The 21,876-nt window shown below is 31.1% G+C and overlaps 1 protein-coding gene and 1 pseudogene across 2 annotated transcripts; both read left to right on the plus strand.

Moving 5' to 3' along the window:
* Nucleotides 1–6,518: 6,518 nt before the first annotated feature.
* Nucleotides 6,519–7,577, plus strand: LOC111620986 (annotated as a pseudogene).
* A 1,681-nt stretch (nucleotides 7,578–9,258) lies between these two features.
* Nucleotides 9,259–20,997, plus strand: LOC111620999 (40S ribosomal protein S12-like). 2 transcript variants are annotated; one of them, XM_023363029.1, is made up of 6 exons: nucleotides 9,259–9,352; nucleotides 9,454–9,494; nucleotides 17,633–17,758; nucleotides 19,637–19,739; nucleotides 19,932–20,033; nucleotides 20,879–20,997. In XM_023363029.1, exons 2-6 carry the CDS (start codon nucleotides 9,478–9,480, stop codon nucleotides 20,942–20,944), a joined length of 414 nt encoding a protein of 137 aa, XP_023218797.1. In that variant the 5' UTR covers nucleotides 9,259–9,352; nucleotides 9,454–9,477; the 3' UTR covers nucleotides 20,945–20,997. The 2 variants fall into 2 exon arrangements, with proteins under 2 accessions (XP_023218797.1, XP_023218800.1); XM_023363032.1 differs by having other exon boundaries at nucleotides 9,280–9,345.
* The last annotated feature ends 879 nt before the right edge of the window (nucleotides 20,998–21,876 follow it).

A 21,876-nucleotide genomic window follows, 5' to 3' on the forward strand; every position in this document is an offset into this window, starting at 1 on the left:
TTTGAAATAAATTTATTGATGAAATTTAAATGATGTTTCGGTGGTTTAATTATAATTTTTAAATTATACAAATAATTAGCCATGAAATCTTCAAGAGTACATGCATAAATTGCTTCATAAAAAAAGGAGTACGTTGTTTTCACTTGTAATAAGGATTTAAATTGTCATTGTCCAAGTATAAATCGTAGAAATGTTATGGTAATTAGAGCAAGTAAAATCATTTCGATCAATCTTATATGAAATCGTTTCGGAATACGTGAATGAAATAATAAAAGCTGTCCTAGATATGTCTTTTTAACTCAATATATTAAACTTGAAAATAGGTCTATAACATGCATTTTATTGCGTGTAGGCCTATACAATATTACAACATAACACGTAACGAGTAATATTTTGTAAAAATATTTTTTAGGTCTACACGTCATTAATTTGATCGTGGAGTTTATTGCGCTTATAAATTAGAGATGATTATTCATTTCATGTTCCTTAACAAAGCGCGTTTGTACCGTGATTCATGAAGATGATATGCAAAATAATTTCCAGAAATAACATTTAGATAGCCTATTTACGTACAGTACAGGGAAGCGCAATTTATACAATATCAACACGATTTATAATGTTAACAAAACGACTGAAAATTAAAGTTGCTAGAAATATTCTGGATAAACAATAACTAGCATAAGCAGAAATGTCAATATCAGTTTAATTGAAGATTTAGTGTACTCTTCTGAATTTCCACATTAAAATTTAGATAAATTATTTTAAATTAGCCAAGAAGCAATTAGCTTTACGTAGTCAGAATTCTAAAATTTTTTTCCCTGACTCCTTTTGAAAAACAGGATAATAGAATTTTAATTATTATTTTCTTTCTACGATGCGAGAAATATCGGCATTAAATTCTTTCGGTTTGCTGGTTAATATACTTATAAACAGAAAAATATGAGAAAAATACCAAAGAATTTGCCGAAACTAGCAAAGGAAGACGTAAAACATCTTACTATGAAGACCATTTTTTTTTTGTTAATTTGAAAGTCATCGGGGTTGTATTTCGATTCTATTGATAATATCGAAGAACACGAATGGTCTTTCAGTTATTTTAAAGCATACTTTAAGATTTTATAGATGCTGTCTATTTGTCAATAGCCATACATTTAATATATACAGAGTGAGGCATTTAACCTAAAAAATGAAATATCTCCAAAACGAAGCGTTGCAGAGGGAAAAGTTTAAAATAAAGTTTGTTTTGAAGACGGAAAAGTAACAAGTTTGTTTATTTTTTGAGCACGATTTTGCAATCATTTCTGATGAAACGCTTTTAGTTTGTCATCAATCTTTCCTTCAGCATATCGAAAAAATGTATCGGGGATGAAGGTCATTATTTTGAACACTTGTTAGGTTTTTAAACATTTGGAGATATTTCACTTTTTTAGGTTAAATGCCTCACCCTGTATATTAATAACTCTAATAAAGGAAGCATTCTGTGTGGTCACGTAACAAAACTAGAATAATACAATAAAGTATGGGTCAATACTGATAAATATATATTTTTGGATACGGAACTTCATAAGGAAAGGAGAAATAAAGGACCATAGATCGAGCTTGTTTTCTGTAAATAGAGTTTCTACGGCTGCCCTCTTTTATTTTCAGTTAAGTTTTAGTCTTCGAGTAGATGGGTCAAATCCTCGTGGATCAAGAAATAAATATATGTATTTAATCTGGTTACTGTACGTTAACTATTAGGCCTAATAATTTTTCTATTAACCATTAGAACAATAGTGCCAAAACCTTTCGATTGACGAGTCCTCAAATTACTCATTAGTCGTAGGTAAGCGGACCACAAATGTTTTCTATATTCCATATATACTAAATATATATGGAATATAGATTCTACCATTCTATCATTTATAAGTGACGTGAAATATATTTGTGGACTGGATTTGACACAGACTGTAGTTTATGTACTACTACATTAGAACATTGCATCTGAAAATTGTGTAGTTTTTAGATTTATTGTTCTAGTAAGGTAAACAGTTTTAGATTAGGATATTACATAAAGTTATCATAAAGTTTCCAAATTCACAAGCCAAACATTAAACTATTTTAGTCAAGTTAAACATTGACCTATTGATTCGCTCTTTCTTAAGGTTAAGGAATCTAAAAATAGACATTTATCAGTATTGACACATATTCTATTGAATTATCCTAGTATGGTTTTGCGATCACTCACCTTTCCACAGTTCCTTTTGTAAGTGAAATTATTGCAAATATGTTATTTAAAAAAAACACCAACAATAAATTGTTTTATACCTTTTCAAGATAAAGTGTTCTATTTATTATTTTTTATTCAATCTGTTTTGAGCGTATTTTTGAAGTGCAACTTACGTTGTTATTGAATTGAAAGTTGAAAATATTTAAATGTGTAACTTCTCCAAAGTTTTGAAATATTTTATATTTAATCTCGCAAAAAATTTCTACAGTAATTCCTATTATGTACAGAATTAAAAGGCTTTAATATTGCTAGGCAAAATCTTATCAGAAGTGTTGTGGCCAAAAATCCATTTCATTCTCTATTTTTCAAGAGTAAAAAGCTTTTTGCTTAAATTTATTAAAACAAAAAATACTTTTAAATAATATTTCGTCGTATTTATTATTGATCAACCGATAGAAATATTAGTGATAGACTATTATTGACAAAATGTTAATTTTTTTTTTCTTATTAAACAATAAGAATTTGTTGTTCTACAATAATTGTATAAAATTTTCTAATCTTTGTTTCATCATATTGTTTGGATCTTAACATAGAGAAAATTCAAGATAAAATTTCTAAGAATTAGTGACCTCAAAGCAATCATTAAACACAAATAAATGGTTAAAGTCATAAACAAAAAAATCCAGCAATGAGTTGTTTAACTTTTCTGGCAACGACGTTTAAAACTGCATCATCTGTTATAATATTTTATTAAAATCTTTTTCATATAATTAATTATTATAAAATGGCAAAAAGCTTAATTTTGAGGGTGGATATGAGTTTCATAAAAAAAAAAAAATTGCAATTGTAATAATGAGCAAAATCTTCATTAGATCCAACCCTATTGGGGATATAATATATGACTCCCTCTATTTCCTAACCTCTCGACCTTTAACCACTAAAATTTAATAGCATCAACCATTCTAATACACAAACCTCCCTACAAAATTTCAGAAATTTTCGACAAAAAAGCATAGGAGTTATTAAGCTTCAAAGAGGGTAAACAAAACCGTGCTACCCACACACCTACATGCGCACACACTAACAACCATACATACAGAAATAACCCTAAAGTTTTTACATTTCTCGACGTTTCAAGGCTCCTGAGTCCAAAAATGTAAAAATCTTGGTGCGGGATCATTTTTTGACCGATAGTCATACTTTCCCTCTGTTATATATAACAGCTGGGAAAATAAAAATTGTAAGAATGGCATCAAATTGTATACAGTACTGTTATCAATGCAAAACAAATGTATTTTATACTGTATATTATACATTTGTTTATTTAAGAATAAATTATGTTAATTTATTTTCATTTATTCATAGAATAGGTTGATTAATTTAATTCAGTTACCAGAACTAGAATTGTATTTTAGTAATAAATTTTACTAATGATTAAAATAAACAACTCATAATAATTTCAGCAAGAACTAGATATTCTGCATCATTAAAATGAATGCAGAATTATTGATAGCCTACTCTGACATCTTTCCTTGTTTATATGTAGTATGTCTATATAAACATATATGATTAAAATATCAAGTAACGTGTGTTTTAGATTCTGTACGTTGCTATCACTATCAATACCTAATAGTACTGTTTGAGTTCTTGCCATCTTACATTTATTCTATTTGTCAATCTTTAACTCATTATATGCTTGTAAATATAAAAATTGACTTAATTCTCCTCTCTAATTTGTTTCTAATCTTTTTTGGCTCAACTTTAATTACTCTTTGTTTCATTAATAAACATAATATCAATTGTAAATAGCATTTGCCGTAGCTTCTTTGTCACTGTATCCTAAAATAATTCATCTAATATTAATATAAAAAAAAAAAAAAATATGGGCTTAAAGTTAAACCTTGTTGCATTCCAAAATCCACTCCAAATCCTCTTTTAGTAATACTTCAACCTATCCCAACGCTTGTCTTAACATTTCTATACATATCTATAATTAAATTTATTTAACTCTCATAAATCTCTTTTATTCCTGACTCGGAAAGAATTCACTGAGGGCATCCCGTATTAATAATGTATAGATAGAAAAAATTATAATTAGCCCTATATTCTCTTATTCATAATGAAAACTCCCAAAAATATTTAAAAACGAATCCAAATTGTGAGCAAAAACAAACCTGTCGAATCAATTTAAAGTCTAAAATCATGAAAGTGACAGTTAATATAATTATAAATATTAGTGGTATTTGTAAATGAATAATGTTCAAAACCTAATTAAAACAGTATTTACAAATGGTATTTTAAAAGCACAAAAATAATATCTGAGTTAAAAACGGCATAATTTCATCTTTAATTAAAAAGAATTTCGAATGTTTACAACCAATTATGTCGATGCTGCTCGAGACGAACTTACGCCGCAAAACGATTACAACGCTCGATGTGGCAGAAATATTTATTATTGTCAAGCGCCAAATCCGACAGATGGCGCTGTTTTTGAGCCAAGATGGCTGCCGAAACAGGTAAGGAACCAGGCAGTAGTCATCACCGATAGAAACTGAATCGGCTCAGGCACTGAACAAACACGTGGTCGGTTCCTTACCTGTTTCGGCAGCCATCTTGGCTCAAAAACTGCGCCCTCTGTCGGATTTGGCGCTTGCCAATTCCACTTCGTAGCATTACGGCTATTGGGAGCTGAGAGACCGATCTGCCGGAAAAGTTAAGCAACTCGTCGCTAGATTTTGTTTTGTATGTCAATGGGAAAGGCTCGTGCTTCTGTAGTCCCCTTGAATCGGTCCTGATTTATCGTAATTTAAATGATACAATTTAAACAAATAAGTGTCACCTGCAAAGTGCAATGGGAAAAGTCAGAAAATATATTTTTGGACAGATAGAATTTACCGAAAGACAATTGGAGCAAATTAGGCAAGACATGGAAGAAGTGATTCCGAATTGAAAGAAAATTTAAACTGAATTATTAATCAGATGTAAATATAGGCCCACCAATAACCAAGCGGTTCCGTTTCCTGAATACTGGGAGTTCGGTCGTGGGTTTTCGCCTCTTCAGGACGGGCTGGCCACGTGGAGTTTTCCAGGTTTTCTCCACGTCTGTAATAGGGGCCATTTACCTTTAAAAAGACCTCCCGGAAGGCATTATTCTCCGCTCCCCGCGTATGACCAAGTAGTCAGCTTCGACTGGCAAAAACGGATCGTACGGTCGCAGCATCAGAGGGAACAGCTCTTAACACTAAAAGCCTCCATATTAACCCAGACAACAAATAGAATAGATGTAAATGTACTGTACGGGACTAAAGACAATAAGCATTATACTTACAGAAGTGACAGAACTTGACAAGTTAGAAAACAGAAAAATCTTGTGCTAAGTTGAAATTACATCAAAAATAGCAGAAACAGAAGAGCTCAAATAAAAAAAAAAAGGTTTTTATGTAAGAAAAATACTACACATACTAGCTCTTGTTTCTATGCGCTATAACAAAAAGAAAAAAAAAATCTGTCATGAAAAAATTTTATTTGTTTAAATACCATAATAAAAAATAATAAATTTTATTTTGATTTCAGATATCCAAGATAAGATGGGCAGTAGAATGACACGAATAAGTGCTGAAATAACGGGGGTAATATGTTCACGAAATTTATCTTGTTTTGTGATTTATGTGAAAGCTACGAACTTGTTTCTCTTTTGCAACAGACCTGAGTTCTTTACTATCATGTTAACATTTTCATGTACTGTATAGTACATTTAGATTCATTTTAGACAGCGAAAAGATATTCCATTTGCTTTGTAAGAAGGACATGTATACAATTTACGTAAAAGCAACTTGAAGGAATTGATATGTTATGGACAAAGTGATTAATACGGGCATTATGAATAATGACCAATAAAATCGGGCATTGTAATAAATTTCAATAATTTATCAAATTGACCGGTCATTATGAATACTGCTACCACTTAGTCGGGCAAAGTCGTTATAATACGTTGAGGAGTGATCATATAGTAGTGATCATATAATACGGTGAGGAGTGATTATCCGACATACGTTAGCCAATCAGAACTTACATCTTACTTGCGCGTGCGTATTGCATTTAGTACCGAATTTTAAATTTATGTGACCAATAGTTAATCTTTCTTCTTTGACAAAAGTTACGATCATGGAGGAATCATTAAGTGATATGAATAATCGCTTCAATAACCGATTAAACGAGTTAATAGCAGAAAAAGGTGAGAACAATCAAATTTTTACAAAATTAGCATACAAAATATTTGTCAATGATACAATAAGTGAAAGAGTGAAAAATGAAAGTTACTTCTAAGTTACCAGAAGAATATCAGTGTTTACGTAGATATGACGTTGTATCTATCGGAAATTTAGAAAAATTAATTATGCCTGTAAAAGAAGGTAATGCGATTAAATATTACGTTCACACAGAAGAAATATTTCAGATATTGCACGATGCCCATATTGCTTTTGGACATGGCGGTAGAAACCGTATGGAAAACGAATTAAGTACGAAATGTAAAAATATTACAAGGGAGATGATCATAATTTATTTGAACTTGTGTGAAATCTGTCAGAAAAAAAAAGAATGTTCCTAAGAAAGGCTTGGTAGTTAAACCAATTTTATGTAATAAAATGAACTCGAGATGTCAGGTCGATCTTATAGATATGCAGTCGCAAGCCGATGATGAATATAAATTTATACTCGTGTATCAAGACCATATAACTAAATTCGTTCAACTACGACCATTAAAAACCAAAAGGGCTGAAGAAGTAGCATATGTTCTTTTAGACATTTTTACAATTTTCGGTGCACCGAGTATTCTACAAAGTGATAACGGCAGAGAATTCGCCAATAATATCATCAAAGAAATGTGTAATATGTGGCCCGAGTTAAAAATGGTGTATGGAAAGCCCAGGCACTCACAAAGTCAGGGTTCAGTAGAAAGATGTAATGAAGACGTAGAAAATATGCTTAGTTCTTGGTTGGAGACTAACAATACTAACAAATGGTCGGAAGGATTACGTTTTGTACAACTGATGAAAAATCGAGCGCATCGTACTGGTATAAACTGCAGCCCCTATGAGGCCATGTTTGGAGCAAAGTTAAAAGTTGGACTAAAGAATTTTATACCCAACGAATCGTTGATCGACGTTAATAGGGAAAGGATCTAGAGAGACTTTTTAAAACTATCGACGAAGTAAGTCAAAGTTGCTCAAACGCTGAAAGTCCGGGTACCGTCCAAGAAAACATTATGAAAGATTATTTGATAATGCCACCCTTACATAGCAATATAACTGATGAAGTTCAAAGATCTACATCGTCTTCACGTGAAAAAACCTAAACCAGGATGTTATTAGTATTACAGAATTGGTGAATGAAGAAGAAGAAACAATCCAAACAATTGATCCAAAAATAGAAGAAAAAATAAGAAGCGTGTCTTAAAACAAGGGAGATGGCTTTGTTTAATCTTAAAAAACAAGCAGAAAAAATGATTAATACATCAAATTCCAAATACACAGCAGCTAATTTTGGTGATACAGTAAGGATTCGTGTACCTGATGTAGATTGAGCTTGCAATGATGGAAAAAATATTTTAGGTGTCGTTGTTGCGGTTAAAGATAAAAACCTTTACAAACTGGATACCAAATATGGCATATTAAATATATTATATTCCAGAAACCAATTTACTGTTTGTAAAGAAAACTTCATTTCTGTTGGAGATGTACCGGGTGCAGAAATTTCACTTAGAGAATGTGCAAGAATGTAATCAATTTCTGGAGGCCAAGGCTATAGTCGATGCTGCTGCAAAATTAGTTGCAAATCTAATAGATGCAAATGCTACAAAGAAAAAAATTATGTAATTCCAAATGTTATGAAAATCTTAATTGCTCAAATAAATAACTAAAAAACATTTAATTTTTTATATAATTTATACCAAAAATTGTTAATAATACTTAATGACCCGTCAATTTGATAAATGAATCAATATTTATCACACTGCACGCCCTATTTGGTCATTATTCATAATGCCTAATTAATCACTTTGTCCATACCAACTTTGGTTGATATTTGTCCAACAGTTCTTTCCAAATGTCATGAAAATCTTAATTGCTCAAATAAATAACTAAAAAACATTTAATTTTTTATATAATTTATACCAAAAATTGTTAATAATACTTAATGACCCGTCAATTTGATAAATGAATCAATATTTATCACACTGCACGCCCTATTTGGTCATTATTCATAATGCCAATCACTTTGCCCGACTAGGTGATAGCAGTATTCATAATGACCGGTCAATTTGATAAATGAATCAATATTTATCACACTGCGCGCCCTATTTGGTCATTATTCATAATGCCTAGTCATTATGAATAATGCCCGATTAATCACTTTGTCCATAACAGATATAACATGAATTATAGCAGCGCATGCAACGAGATCGTGATGCCTATAAAGAGATTTAAACTTAATTTAAACTGCAAATTTCTTTCACCTTGCTTTTGCGTAACCAGTATACCTATCTTTTACGAAACATGTGAAACATACCTACATCTTTTCACTGTCTATAAGCATCAACTGTACAGTACATTAATGTATTTTGAAGGACGGCCGGATGGAAAAGCGGTCAAGGTGGCAGTTTACCGCTCAGGGAGACCCGGAATCGAATCCAAATTGATCGAAAAAGCCCCAGGAATTTTTCGGGTGGTGGTCCGTTCAGATATGTCTGGCCCCGTCTTTCACCACCCGACTGCCCCCTTGTGGGCCTGGCCTAACCCATAATGGGCTTGCTAAAAAGATGCCCTTTTAGTGCCCACAGGCGGAAAGAGTTTTAAAAAAAATGTATTTTGAACTAACTAAAGTCGTGACACTTAAAAAAACACCAATGCTATCCAATGCCAAAAATAATTTTATAATAATTAAATCTATATATTTAAATATATTTTTAACTATCACTTAGATTTTTAAAAATTAGAAAATAAAAGAAATTCAATGAATTTTTATGGCTATTTTTTGGCGGTAGAAATAATAAATTAGTATGTCATCCAGCAATACAGCACCGCGTGTATTTTCTTTCTCTCGCTCTCAAAGGGAGGACGTGCGTATTGCATTGACCTGTGAGAGGTTTGCTTTATTAATCCGTTTACATCCACTTTATTTCTATGTTTTTTTTTAATTTAATGTTTCTTATTTGAATTATTATCGTATTATTATATTTTGTGTAGGATTTATTTCAATAAGATACAAATATGTCTGATGTTGAAGGGTGAGTAAAAATACTTGTAATAAATAAAATTTTAAAATATATTATACTTAATATCTTTATTAAATCTTTTTTAAACTGTTTGTATATATTTAATATATGATTTTTTCCTCAAGAAAATACTTATTGTAGGTTTTCTTTTAATTGAAACCCTTGATAACAATGGAACCATATGCACATCAACGTAATGGCGGAAAAAAATAGTGTCATTTATATATAAAAATGATATGCTGTTCCTTAAATTCATATCAGCAGTATGTTTAGTAGAACCTTCCAAATTATTGACTCAGACACTGTCAAGTCTTTATATAGGCAGAGGAAATAAATTATCAGTGATATACTTAGTTGATTAGTTTACAATTGTAAGTTTGAATCAACAGATTGCTTAAAAAATTTTTTGGAGTTTATTTCAAAGCACATTACACAATTGCTGCAGTATTGTCTGTTGCAATATTGTAGCTATAGAATTTACAAGCAAATATTTTGATGAAACAAAACTAGGGTTCAATTCAAGCTCTGAATGAGACAGTTGGGACCTTATCAGAGCTGTAGAGCAGTGTTTTTCAACCTGTGGGTTGCGACCCCCAAGGGGGTCGCGAAGCCTTACATGGGGGGTCGCAGGTAAAAGAAAAAGACAAGTGTTTGTAGGTCCTACACTACATTTAAAAAACTACAATTTCAGCAAGAATTACAGCCCACCTCAGAAAATGATAGAGGAAAAAGTGTTGAGCTGATCTGCAAAAAGAAATAAAAAGTAGAAACGTAGAAGCTGAAAATTCTGATCCTAAACAAAAAAAATAAAAGGTCAACATCTTCCTGTGCCGAATGTTATAATTAAAGGAAGTTTCGTACTTTATGTGTGTTAAGTTATTGTCGATTCTTCTGAAATTTTCACTTTAATCAACAATAATTTGTCTTAACAGAGAGAAAATTAAATACATAGTTTTTAAAATCACTGATATAGTTTTAATATGGTCCTAGGGGGGGTCGCCAGAATTTTTTTAACTTGTAAAGGGGTTGCGTATTCAAGAAGGTTGAAAAACACTGCTGTAGAGCATACTCATAGGAGCAAAAATGTCAAAGGATGGGGTCTACAATTCTCGTGGTGCAAAATCCCTCATTTAGAGCTTTAAATAAGCTCTACTCCAGAGTTATTACTTTGTGAATTGGACAGAACAAAATATTGCCTCTGTTCACTTTTTCCATTCGTCAAGTTCCATGGCACAGTGGTTAGCATATCCATCTGTGAATCGGAAGGTCTCCAGTTCGAACCTGTTCAAAGTGATTTGTTTTGTTTACATTCTCAAAGGTTCGAGAACACATGTTAATTCACTATCATTTACATATTTCGACAATGCCCTCATTCTATAAAACTGCAAGCTCTCAGGTTAAGGAGCAGTTTTTCTTATACTGCATGCTGCAGTGTTTGTATGTTCTATGGGTGAATAAACATCCCTTTGTGTTTACCAAAGATTTGTTATTGTGGTTCACTGTTCATCTACACGACAATATTGGAATGGGAAAATTCGGTGTTTGAAAGAGGGGAAAAATCAAAGATTTTTGCTGAAATGAAGGAATAAGCATCAAAAAATTCAGAATCAAAATTTTATCTATGGCACATGATCTGTATTTTGCCAATCATACTCCAGCAAATTGGATGTGCCAGTATTATTTCTCTCCAGAGATTTAATTGGTGATTTTGAATGCTTGCAGCATATTTTTATTTAAAAGTTTGTCATAATCTGCATATATTTTGGTGAACATTAAGGCTCGAGTTATAAACTCCATAACATAATTGTATCTGTAAATGTTTGCTACACTTGATGTCTATAGCAATACTGTAGCTATAAAATACCATAAGTCTGTTTCTGTATCTGTTAAGGAACAAACTTTTTTCACGGCTTATGAAGCAGTCCATTGTGAGCATGTGCAAAATCATCGGCTGATGTTGCCAGATCTAACACTATAATTATTTATTCTATTTTTTATGGGCAAAGTAATTCTTATCTTAAAATTTTATATTGTTCAGAAGTAGCATTGTTAGTCAAAAGTTACATTTCAACCAATTTGTTACTTGTTGCTCAACCTGGTAACACACTGGCATAAATGATTATGATTAGTAAAATAAAATGGGGAACACTGGAGAATATAAATAAATAAAGTAATAAAGTGAATTGGTGAAGTGTCGATCTGCTAGGGGGAATGCCTTTCGAGAGGTCTTTTCTAAGGGTGACTGGTTCCTATTCAGGTATTGCAGACATGGAGAAAACCCAGAAAACTCCATGTGGCCAGTGCAAACCCACGACTGAACTCTCCATGTTCAGCGAATGGAACAGTTTGGCCACTGGTGGGCTGAATTTGGCAGTGACCAGTTTATGTTGATGGGGTGTGTTTGTCATCGACCTTTCTGGTTTTTATTAATAATAAAAGCGCCTACACTGATTGCCAACAATGCAATCGTAACAGCACATTCTTGACTATCAATGTTGCCTATTTGTCAAAGTTTTGTTGTGTGAATCGCCAGGGAGGTCGGGAACCATCGACTCTCCCTTTTCGGCTACAGGTCGTTAAACCTGCTCACTTGTCAAGATGGCTAAATTTCGAATGCGGTCCCGAAGGGTCGGGATTCTTGTTGTCAGGTTGAGTGGAGGAGGTGAGAGGGGTCGTCGACGAGGCGTAGGTGATATGTGAGTAAAAGGACACCATTTAACAATGAAACAACGATTTATTGGATTAACGAAAAGAAAAAAAATTTAAAGAATACAAAAATCTAACATCGGGGGAAGTGAATTTAGTTCACTAGCTCCAAACTCGCGGAGAGAGAGTTTACATTAATTGTTCCATACCTCTAGTTTACTTCCACGTAGGTGGGAAAAATTTAGTCCTTTTTGCCGGTGATCAATGCACACAGTTAAAATTTTCCGCTACTTAACCCTTTCTGACGATCGTATATATGAGACTCCCCTGAGGAGGGGGAAAGAAGTCGCTTTTATAGCTTCGGGTAGGGGAAATTAGTAAGGTGATCTCCTATTGTGTGAGATAGAGTTGGTCCTGCAGGTGTGGAGGTCAAAGTTGTTCCCGGGACTAAAACAAAATGACGAATTCGGACTTTAACTATAAACTTTTTGTCTTGCAGCAGAGGAATGTCATTGTTCGAGGGTTGAATGTTTATAATAACGATGAAAGTTATAAGTTGCGATCGATATTTGATTCTTTTTTCTGACAATGTTATTTTAACAAGGAGGCGACAAATTTATTTTAAATACGTCGAAAATTTAGGGGGAAAATGAACTATTTGGGCTTATTCTGAGGTCGGATCTCACAGTTGGTTGCTTCCTGCACAACTGCTGATTGTATTTCAATTGATGGCAACTTAGCGCATGCACAGTTTATCAATTCTCTGTATCCTTACTGTAATAGTTTGATCAATCCAAACTTATGGAATATGATACGGACTTTATAACCATGCTATATGGATACAGTTACAGGTACAGATACGTTATGGAGTTTATAACTCGACCCTTACTCCATTAAAAACAGGTTATTTTCAGTTAACGGTCAGAAGACACTTGCTCAACAATTTAGCTCAGATGACTGCCAGCTTCAAGTAGCCCACTTGATTGATTGTGGAGTACTTGGTGTTATATAGTTTTAGGGGGTATGGTGACTTGCCCCCATCTGCATGCTGATGTGATAGCGAGCACGGAGGCACACATCTACATGTGAAGCAAGTAGAATAGGTGAAAGACTGATAAGTGTTAAAACTGACCTTTGGGGACGAATATCTTTCAAATGGTCGTCAATTTTGGGGTGGTGTGAAACCCCTCATTCAGAGTTTGAATCTTATCCAATGCTGTACATATCGGCTGGCATCCCGTTAACCGAAAGTACCAAAAAACAAATATTAATGGGATATTTTGGTATTAATTAATAAATAATGATGTCATAAATTGATTTAGGTGTGAATCATTGTATTGTATTCATTAATTCATATTAAACAAAATTAAATGTATTACTACCAAGATGGGGTACAGCTTTCAGTGACTGCTGTGTGGTTCTGAGTTATATATCTAATAAATACTTTCCTAGTTTTGTGTTTATAGTCATTTCAGATGAAGATTCCTATTCTAGATGATGATGGCAATCCAGTTTTGTTATAGTGCAGTTCTATTTTGCTCTTAAAATTTTTCTTAATTGTTTTAAAGTAATTTAATTAAAATTGTTACTTCGAATAAAAAATTTATATATGATGTAGCTGTCTCATCCATAGCCAATTAGCACAATTTTAAATTAATTTTTGTTTTGTAAATGAATTGTCAATAAATTATATGATGCCGATAATCATTACAAAGCATTACAAGGACATGTGTTTACAAAAATGGTACAATGTTATCTGCCCCATCAGAATGTTTGCTTGTCACTTTCAGCCCAAAAGAAAATCAAGCTGGAGATAGCATTTGGTGTCTGACAAATGCAGAGGTCAGGTGCAAACATAACAAAAATGATACATTGAAATTAGCTGTGAAAAATGTGGAAAAATAAAAATATGATAAACAGTGGAAATGAGTGAAATTTTTTTTTTATTCCAACAATTACATATTGAAAACAATTCTAAAGTAAAACAGAAGTTATTTTTTTGGTTTTTAAAGCTGTTTTGCTTTTTTTACAAACTGAAACCACAAGTCAATAATCAAAACTGCCTCATCTCTTAAAATTATGTCATGTATCTTGTTAGCCAGACAGTTTTGTGGTCATTTGATTTGATAAACAAAATATTGAGGAATTTAACGATGTATGCAAGAATATTAAAAAGTTAAAAATAATAATAAGTCAATAATTGTTACATGACCCTTGTTTTCATTCTAATGGTATACAAAAGGAAAGTCCATAAGAGATAAATTGATACATGCGTGTTCAGTTCATAAGAGGACATAACAGAATGATGCAAGAAGACAATAGACTACTGTTTATTGATGTCTGGAACTGAGTTCTGGCACAAGTGAAAGTATAATGCAGGTTTTCTAATAGGGTCAATGAAAGTTTGAAAGGGGTTGATGAGCAAATTAAATATATATTGCATATATTCTTTTAATAATGTCTAATTAGTAATTATAATCATTTAAGAATTCTTCTTGAAAATATTTTTACTTTCCTAGGTATGCTTGCAAAGTTAGCTTTCTGTCTTAATTAGATGATGAATTTGAGGACATGATACAAAGCAATTTAAATAAGAGTTTAATAAAAGGTTTAAATTGGTTTATTGAATGAAATTTTCTTTGATTTAAATTAACAAATAAAGTATTTTAAATTATGAGATTCTATATGAAAAATCCAACAAGTTGGTTAACTTTCCCAGCAACAGTTAAGACTACATGTGTGGTACCATCTGTTATGGTGTTTAATTATTAACCTATTCAATGTTGAAATTTTTATTTGTTGTCTGTGACGCCATGTTGAATTTTTGTTGATGTTAAGCCTAAATTTTTTTTAAATAATTGTGTTTACTGTATCGTAAAAAATTATTTTTTTATGTTTCACAAACAAAATATAGTGGTACCTCGGTATACGTCTGCTTTAGGATACATCCTGTTTGGACGAAACAAATTTTGCTTGGTATATGACTTAATTCAATTATACGTGCCATCAATGAACAAGTAGCACTATCGGTGTACTAGACCAGACTAGATGTTCCTGGTGCCACAGTTTATAACTTTGTTAAATTTCATCTGATTTTAATTTGTAAGTAACATTTTATTATTTTTTATTAATCATGAATTGCAAAAAGGCAACAGAAAAATAAAAAAATGACAATGGAACTGAAAAAAGAGATTGTTGAGAAATATGAAGGTAGCATGCCTGTTCGAGATTTTAACTGTTGCATATTGCATTCCGAGAATGACGATATCGAAAATCGTGAAAAATAAAAGCATTATTAAATCTGCTAACGTTGCGAAAGGGGTTAAATCAATTTCTAAACAGAGATCGAAGACATTAGATCATGTTGAGAAAATGCTTTTTCTTTGGATAACTGAAAAAGTGTGCTGGAGACATTGTATCAGAAGCAATTATTTGCGAGAAAGCTAAAAATATACATGCTGATCTCATGAAAAATCAAGCAGGAACTAGCCAGGAAAGCGAAGTGTTTCAAGCCAGCCACTTTTTTTACATGAGAACAGATTAATCATTTTTACATTACTACTTATGGGAAAGGTTGGTTTGGTATATGTCCTATTCGGTATAAGTCCAAACATCAGGAACATATTAAGGTCGTATACCGAGGTTCCACTGTATATATATTGAATAATATAAAAACAAAAAGAATTTTATTTTAAAAGTTTGTTTTAATATAAAAATTGTGACGCAAAGCGACATCTAGTATCAAAAACGTTCCGATGTAAACACGGAAATATTCGGGATCACCCATGCAGGTCAATGAGGTCAACGCGAATATTTTCGGGATCAATGTAGGACAGGTTAAAAACTAAAAATTTTTAATTATTATAAAATGGTAAAAAGTTTTAATTTTAAGAGTAGAGATGGATTTTATATAAAAAAAAAACTGTAAATGCACTAATGTAAATAAATGCACTATAAAAAATGCAAATACAGGTAGGCCTCCTACAATGTGGTAGATACGTTGCTTGAAAATACCGCGTTGTGGGAAATTGTGTTATAGTAGACACCAACTTAATACAAAAACTGGGATTCGGTTCTAAAAAGAGAAAAACTTGGCATTTGAATGGCATTTTTTGAATTTTTCACACCAGCCATTGCTAGCCACGAATTTAACACTGGTTTCACCAGCTAACGACTGTCCCATTTGTTTTAAATAATCAAATATTTTTAAGGCTTTGTGTTTAAGTGCAGTTTTATTTAAAGACAACCGTTTCTTGTTCATATCTTTTACCCAAAATATTAGCGCTTGTTCCATTTTTTCTATTATAGGTGCTCTTGGACTAGCAACATTTTTCGCAAGAATAGATGATCCGGATGCGACCAAATTTCTGATCTTTTCTCCCGACAGAATCGTCGACTCATTTAAATTAAAATGCCTACCAATATCAGCTATACGCTCTTGATTTTTAATTCGATCCAAAATTTCTATCTTTGTTTGAAGAGTCATAAAGTTCCTTTATAATGACGGTCCTTTCTTTTCATTCAGCATTGTTATGGCTAAAATTTTTTCAATCAGTTTTGTGGACAGTAAAAGTTGCAAAAAATAACTTCCTTTCACTATGTTGTTAAAAATATACACCCAATAGAAGTTTATACTGTATTTTGGACCATTTTTGCGGTCCCCACTTATTGAAAGAGTATAAATGATCGAAAATTTAATGATATATTTGAGTGTTTACAGTAACTGATGCACATCTGTCTAGAAACTGGTCTTCCCTGAAACTTTTGAGAGAATAAGATGCCAACGTTCACAAACAGCTGTTTTCAAAGACTGTATGCCGAACTGCGGCTCGTATCACGTGATCCGTTGCAGTTTTTCTGTTATGTGAAGATAATTCGTTTCTAAATACCGTAAACCGCGTTGTAAGAAAATTTCTGCATTTTTCCAACTGCGTTGGGGCGAAAATGCGTTGTAAAGGTACCGTGTTGTAGGAGGCCTACCTGTACTTGTTTTTACAGTAAAAACAAGTAAAATCGTCATTGAGTCCAACCCGAATCAAGATATGACACAATCCCCTTTATCTCTCCACCCTCTTGATCTTTAACCCCAAAATTTAATAGCATCAATCCCACTAATACACAAACCTACCTGCAAAATTTCAGAAATTTTTGACAAAAAGCACTTCAAAGAGGATGATGAACACAAAATTGTAACCCCCACACACTAACATCCATCCATCCATACATTTCCATGCATACAGGAAAAATCCCTGAATTTTTTTTTCTTTCTCAAATTGTTTCAAGGTCCTGAGTCCAAAAATGTAAAAATCTTGGGGGGTCATTTTTATCCATCTCTATAATTTCCCTCATATATAACAGCCAGGAAAGTAAAAATTAGTATAAAGAATATATTGTATAATAGATAAATGTGTTATGATAATTAATAAAATACATATATAATTTTATAAATCATGAAGATTTGATTTGTTGGCTTTTTAGTTATGTTGTAAATTTAATTATTTTAGAGATGTACCAGGTTCGGCAGCAGGGCCAATGGATGTTAACACTGCTCTGCAGGAAGTTTTGAAAATGGCTCTTATGCATGATGGTCTGGCTAGAGGTCTTCATGAAGCTGCAAAAGCATTAGATAAGTAAGTATTATTTTAAGTAAAAGAATTGCATAAATTGATTAATGAATAAAATGGTCAGGATAACAATAAAATATAAAAAATATCCACAACATTGGGAGAAACTGTCTTCATATTTTGTCCCTTTCAATGCCTCGGCATTTTTATTGTATTATATTGCATGAAAACATTTTTCATTCTACATGATCCATTGTCTATTTTTGTAGCTAATATCTTCCTTAAAAAAAAAATACTTTGAGTAGACTCAAATACTCTCAACTCTTCCATAAAGACTTGTGTTCCTGATGTGTTGAAAAGCACAGAATATGAAGACAACATTTTTTTCAGTATTACATAAATTGAATTTAGTATTTTAGGTTTGTGATATGTCAGTTGTATGAATTGCTTAACTTAGAATAACTGGTAAAAATTTAATATTGTTACAAATCTAAAGGATTTACAATGCTCATTTGTAAATCATAAGCAATACTTGGAGGATAAATCATCTAGTAGATGAAAAATTCTTACTGCATAGCTGTTACCAGATTTTAACTATCATATAACATAAACTTCTATAAAGTTGATTTATTTAAAAATTTTCAATTGTGTCGTCGTAAATTTATGTAAATGAAGAGATTACTATAGCAATATAACTTGTTTAAACTTTGGATATTTTCTGTTTAACTTTCACCAAAGTCTACATGTTCATAATTATTCCATTTAAAATCATAAAACTTTTTATAAATAATTCAAATTAAATTATATCATTAGTCAAATTTATTTTATATTTTAGATTAATTGCTTTTGATTACTTTGCAATGATATTTATATATTAAATTCTGTTGTAAATTATTTAAAATATTAATAAATAGCTATATGTGTTTCAAATTTTTCAATTAAAGATTTTTGTTCTATTGTAATTCTGCCAATAAACTTTTCTCATTGAGACATTGTTCTTGGTAATTGAAATAATTTTAAACAATTACAAATAATTATTTTTATAGTTGTTTTAGGATGATAAGTCATATAGCTTTTTTCTTTTTAAATTTCTAATGAATGTAATTGTTTTTTCTTTTATATTTTGTTTTACACTAATATAAAAACATCAATCCACTTAGTGTCTTTTTTATTTCCTGTACTGTTTAATAATAAACCAATGTTTAAAGACAAGCATTTTTTATCTAGGCAAGATCTTCCTTGGGTCTTCATATTCGTTTTGGAACATTAAGGAAGTTTGGTTGGGAAACAAATCTTTAGAATACATAATTGTTTTACATTTAATTGCATAATTAAAATGTTTTCTTCCAAGCATTTTTAGGTAATTTTGGATACTCTGCCAGATAAAATTTTTATATATTAGCAGTAATAGCCTCATGTAGATGTCATTAAAAAAAATTGCTTAAATCCTTTTAAAACTTACAGTAACTTATTATCTTAAAATATTATTTCAAATTATTTCTGCCCAGTTGTTAACCTAACATATTACATGGTTTATCTAATTTGATTAGAACAGTTTTTGTTAAAAATAAGGTTGTGTTGGCAAAAATATAAGCTTTGCTTCATTTCATTCTTGAATCAGAACTTTTCTCTTTATTGCTAATTCAGGCAGCTAACACTTCTCTGTTCTATGTTTCTAATGTTTTTTCCTTAATGATCTTATTTGTTGAGATTAAAATTTCACATTAAATAAAAAATCTGTCAAACTAAACAAAAACTATTTAAAATAACATTTCTTTGAAATTCTGATTTTAATTATAATTTTGTACAGTATTGTTGAATTTTCAATTATATTCATGCATAATTTCATACAAGAAAAATAAGTTCACAAACTTGCAAAAATGCTATTATTATTTGAGTTAACAGTAAAGAGTTTAATGGCAATTAATTTTTGTTTTATTCTAGGAGACAGGCTCATCTCTGTGTATTAGCCACAAATTGTGATGAACCAATGTACGTCAAACTTGTTGAGGCTCTCTGTGCAGAACATCAAATTAATCTCATTAAGGTACTGTATTTTTGGTTTTTAAGTTAGTATATTAACAAATATGTAATAAGCTTGCTAATGATGATAACTAAGGCTCCCTCTACTGATATACCCGTAAATAACATGAGGATTCCTAATCTGAAGCATTTATTATTACTGTTAAAATTTATATATATTTAAACCACTTTTTATTCATTGTGAAAGTTATTTTAGGTTGATAGCAACAAGAAACTTGGTGAGTGGGCCGGTCTGTGTAAAATTGACAAGGAAGGAAAAGCAAGAAAAGTTGTGGGCTGTAGCTGTGTTGTTGTAAAGGTATGTTACAGTTTTAAACTGCAACATTATTCTTTGAAAAAAATATGTAGATGTATATCAAATTATCTAAGGAAATTTAATAGTTATTTTAATTACAATTGGAAAAGTGAGTAAGACAAGATTTCACCCCTGTGTAACAATAAACCCCATCACAATAAAATAAATAACAAATATAAAAAAATATATAAATATATATATATATTTTTTTTAACACATTTTAAAAAACATAACTTTTTTCTTTTTAATTTTCATGACAAAGCTCAAAAATATACTTTATATTTTCAAAATAAAATAAAAAATGATATTTGAGAAATGGACAATCTAAAATAAGGAGTAAAAAATACATCAAGGATTACATTGTGGCATTTTCAAAGCCAGTTCAATTGAAATAGTTTTATACAGTCTGCCTTTATATTTTAATGTTTTATTCTGTAAAAGAAAATGGCTCTAGTCTGGAACTGGCAATGATTGGATGATTAGTAACAGGCAGATGGTATTTTAAATCAAAACAATTGAATTTAATACCAGCATTATCCATTTATACATTTGACTTTTGTTGGAACATTTAAAAATGTTTTATAATTTATCATGGTGAAATAGATTGAGACAACACAATGTTAGCATTTTTGTTTTAGAAAATATTATGTAGCTTCAGTTGTTCATAAAATGATAATTTTAATAATTCATTATACTGTTGCCTCGAGTGTTTGACAACATAGTACTGTGCTCTTTTTTTAATTTGCATTTAAGAATATAAATTTAGCATTTAAAACTTGAATAGAGAAAAAGTTCTCAATATAAATAGAAAAAATAATTTTCTTATAATTAAATATTTTTTTATTTAGGATTACGGAAAAGAGACACAAGCTCACGATGTACTCAGTGAATACTTCAAATCCAAGAGAGGCTGATGTGGACCATTTGTAAATGAAAAGGATAGGAAATAAATTACTCCTACAGTGAATTGTTGCAAGTTTTTTGTGTTAATTTTTATAAAACAAACAACATAATCATACAGTTGCATTTTAAAAGTTGTGAAATTCTTCTAAAAAAAGGTTTATCACTGACAGTTTTATTTTTGCAAACTTCTACCAAATTGAAGGTTTATATTCAAAATTTGTCAGTACAATGTTATGTCCTCTAAGTTGAATTTGACGTGCTTGTGAGGTTTATCTGGTTATTTTACAGAATAAAAGAATGACACACTTTATACAGTAACACTGAAGAGGGATCGTAAATTAAAACTTTGATCCAAAATGCATATGTCATGCTTTATTCTGTAAAAAAAATATAAAGACCATTTGATCAGTTGTGTTTTTTTAATAACCAAATAAACCTCACAAGAATTTGATTACCATGTAGATGTGTGTCGTGTGACTGGGAACACACATTGAAGGATTGTGATTAATGCATAAAAAATAGTTGCCATTGCTTATGCTGTAAGGTTTGCCCATATAAGGTGATAAATAGATTTATTAATTTTTAAAACTGCACAATTAATTTATAAACACCTTGTATGTTAAATCTACTAATCTTACACTTTCACCTTAATAATAATTTGAAAATTATCAGAGATCCAAAAATAGATTGATTTTAACCATTCCAAATATTTGTAATTAACTTAGGGCTACAAATTACACTAGAGTATAATTTGTAGCCCAATATTTGCAATCATTCTGATAATATGGTCATACAGTATCATTACATCATTGTAATGATACTGTGTGACCAAATTTGATAACATTACTGAGGAACTGAATGATTAATCTAATTAAGCTGCATTTATTGCAGCTTTGAATATACTGTGTGTGTATATATATATATATATATATATATATATATA

The sequence above is a fragment of the Centruroides sculpturatus genome, unplaced genomic scaffold, assembly GCF_000671375.1.
Source record: "Centruroides sculpturatus isolate CEXI.00-Female unplaced genomic scaffold, Cexi_2.0 scaffold297, whole genome shotgun sequence".
NCBI classification, from domain to species: domain Eukaryota; kingdom Metazoa; phylum Arthropoda; class Arachnida; order Scorpiones; family Buthidae; genus Centruroides; species Centruroides sculpturatus.

What these genes read in the sequence shown, in the direction of transcription:
- LOC111620999 (XM_023363029.1), top strand. An exon ending in GCTGCAAAAGCATTAGATAA is followed by an intron (nt 17,759 to 19,636) that starts GTAAGTATTATT and finishes GTTTTATTCTAG; the next exon opens with GAGACAGGCTCATCTCTGTG. An exon ending in ATCAAATTAATCTCATTAAG is followed by an intron (nt 19,740 to 19,931) that starts GTACTGTATTTT and finishes AAGTTATTTTAG; the next exon opens with GTTGATAGCAACAAGAAACT.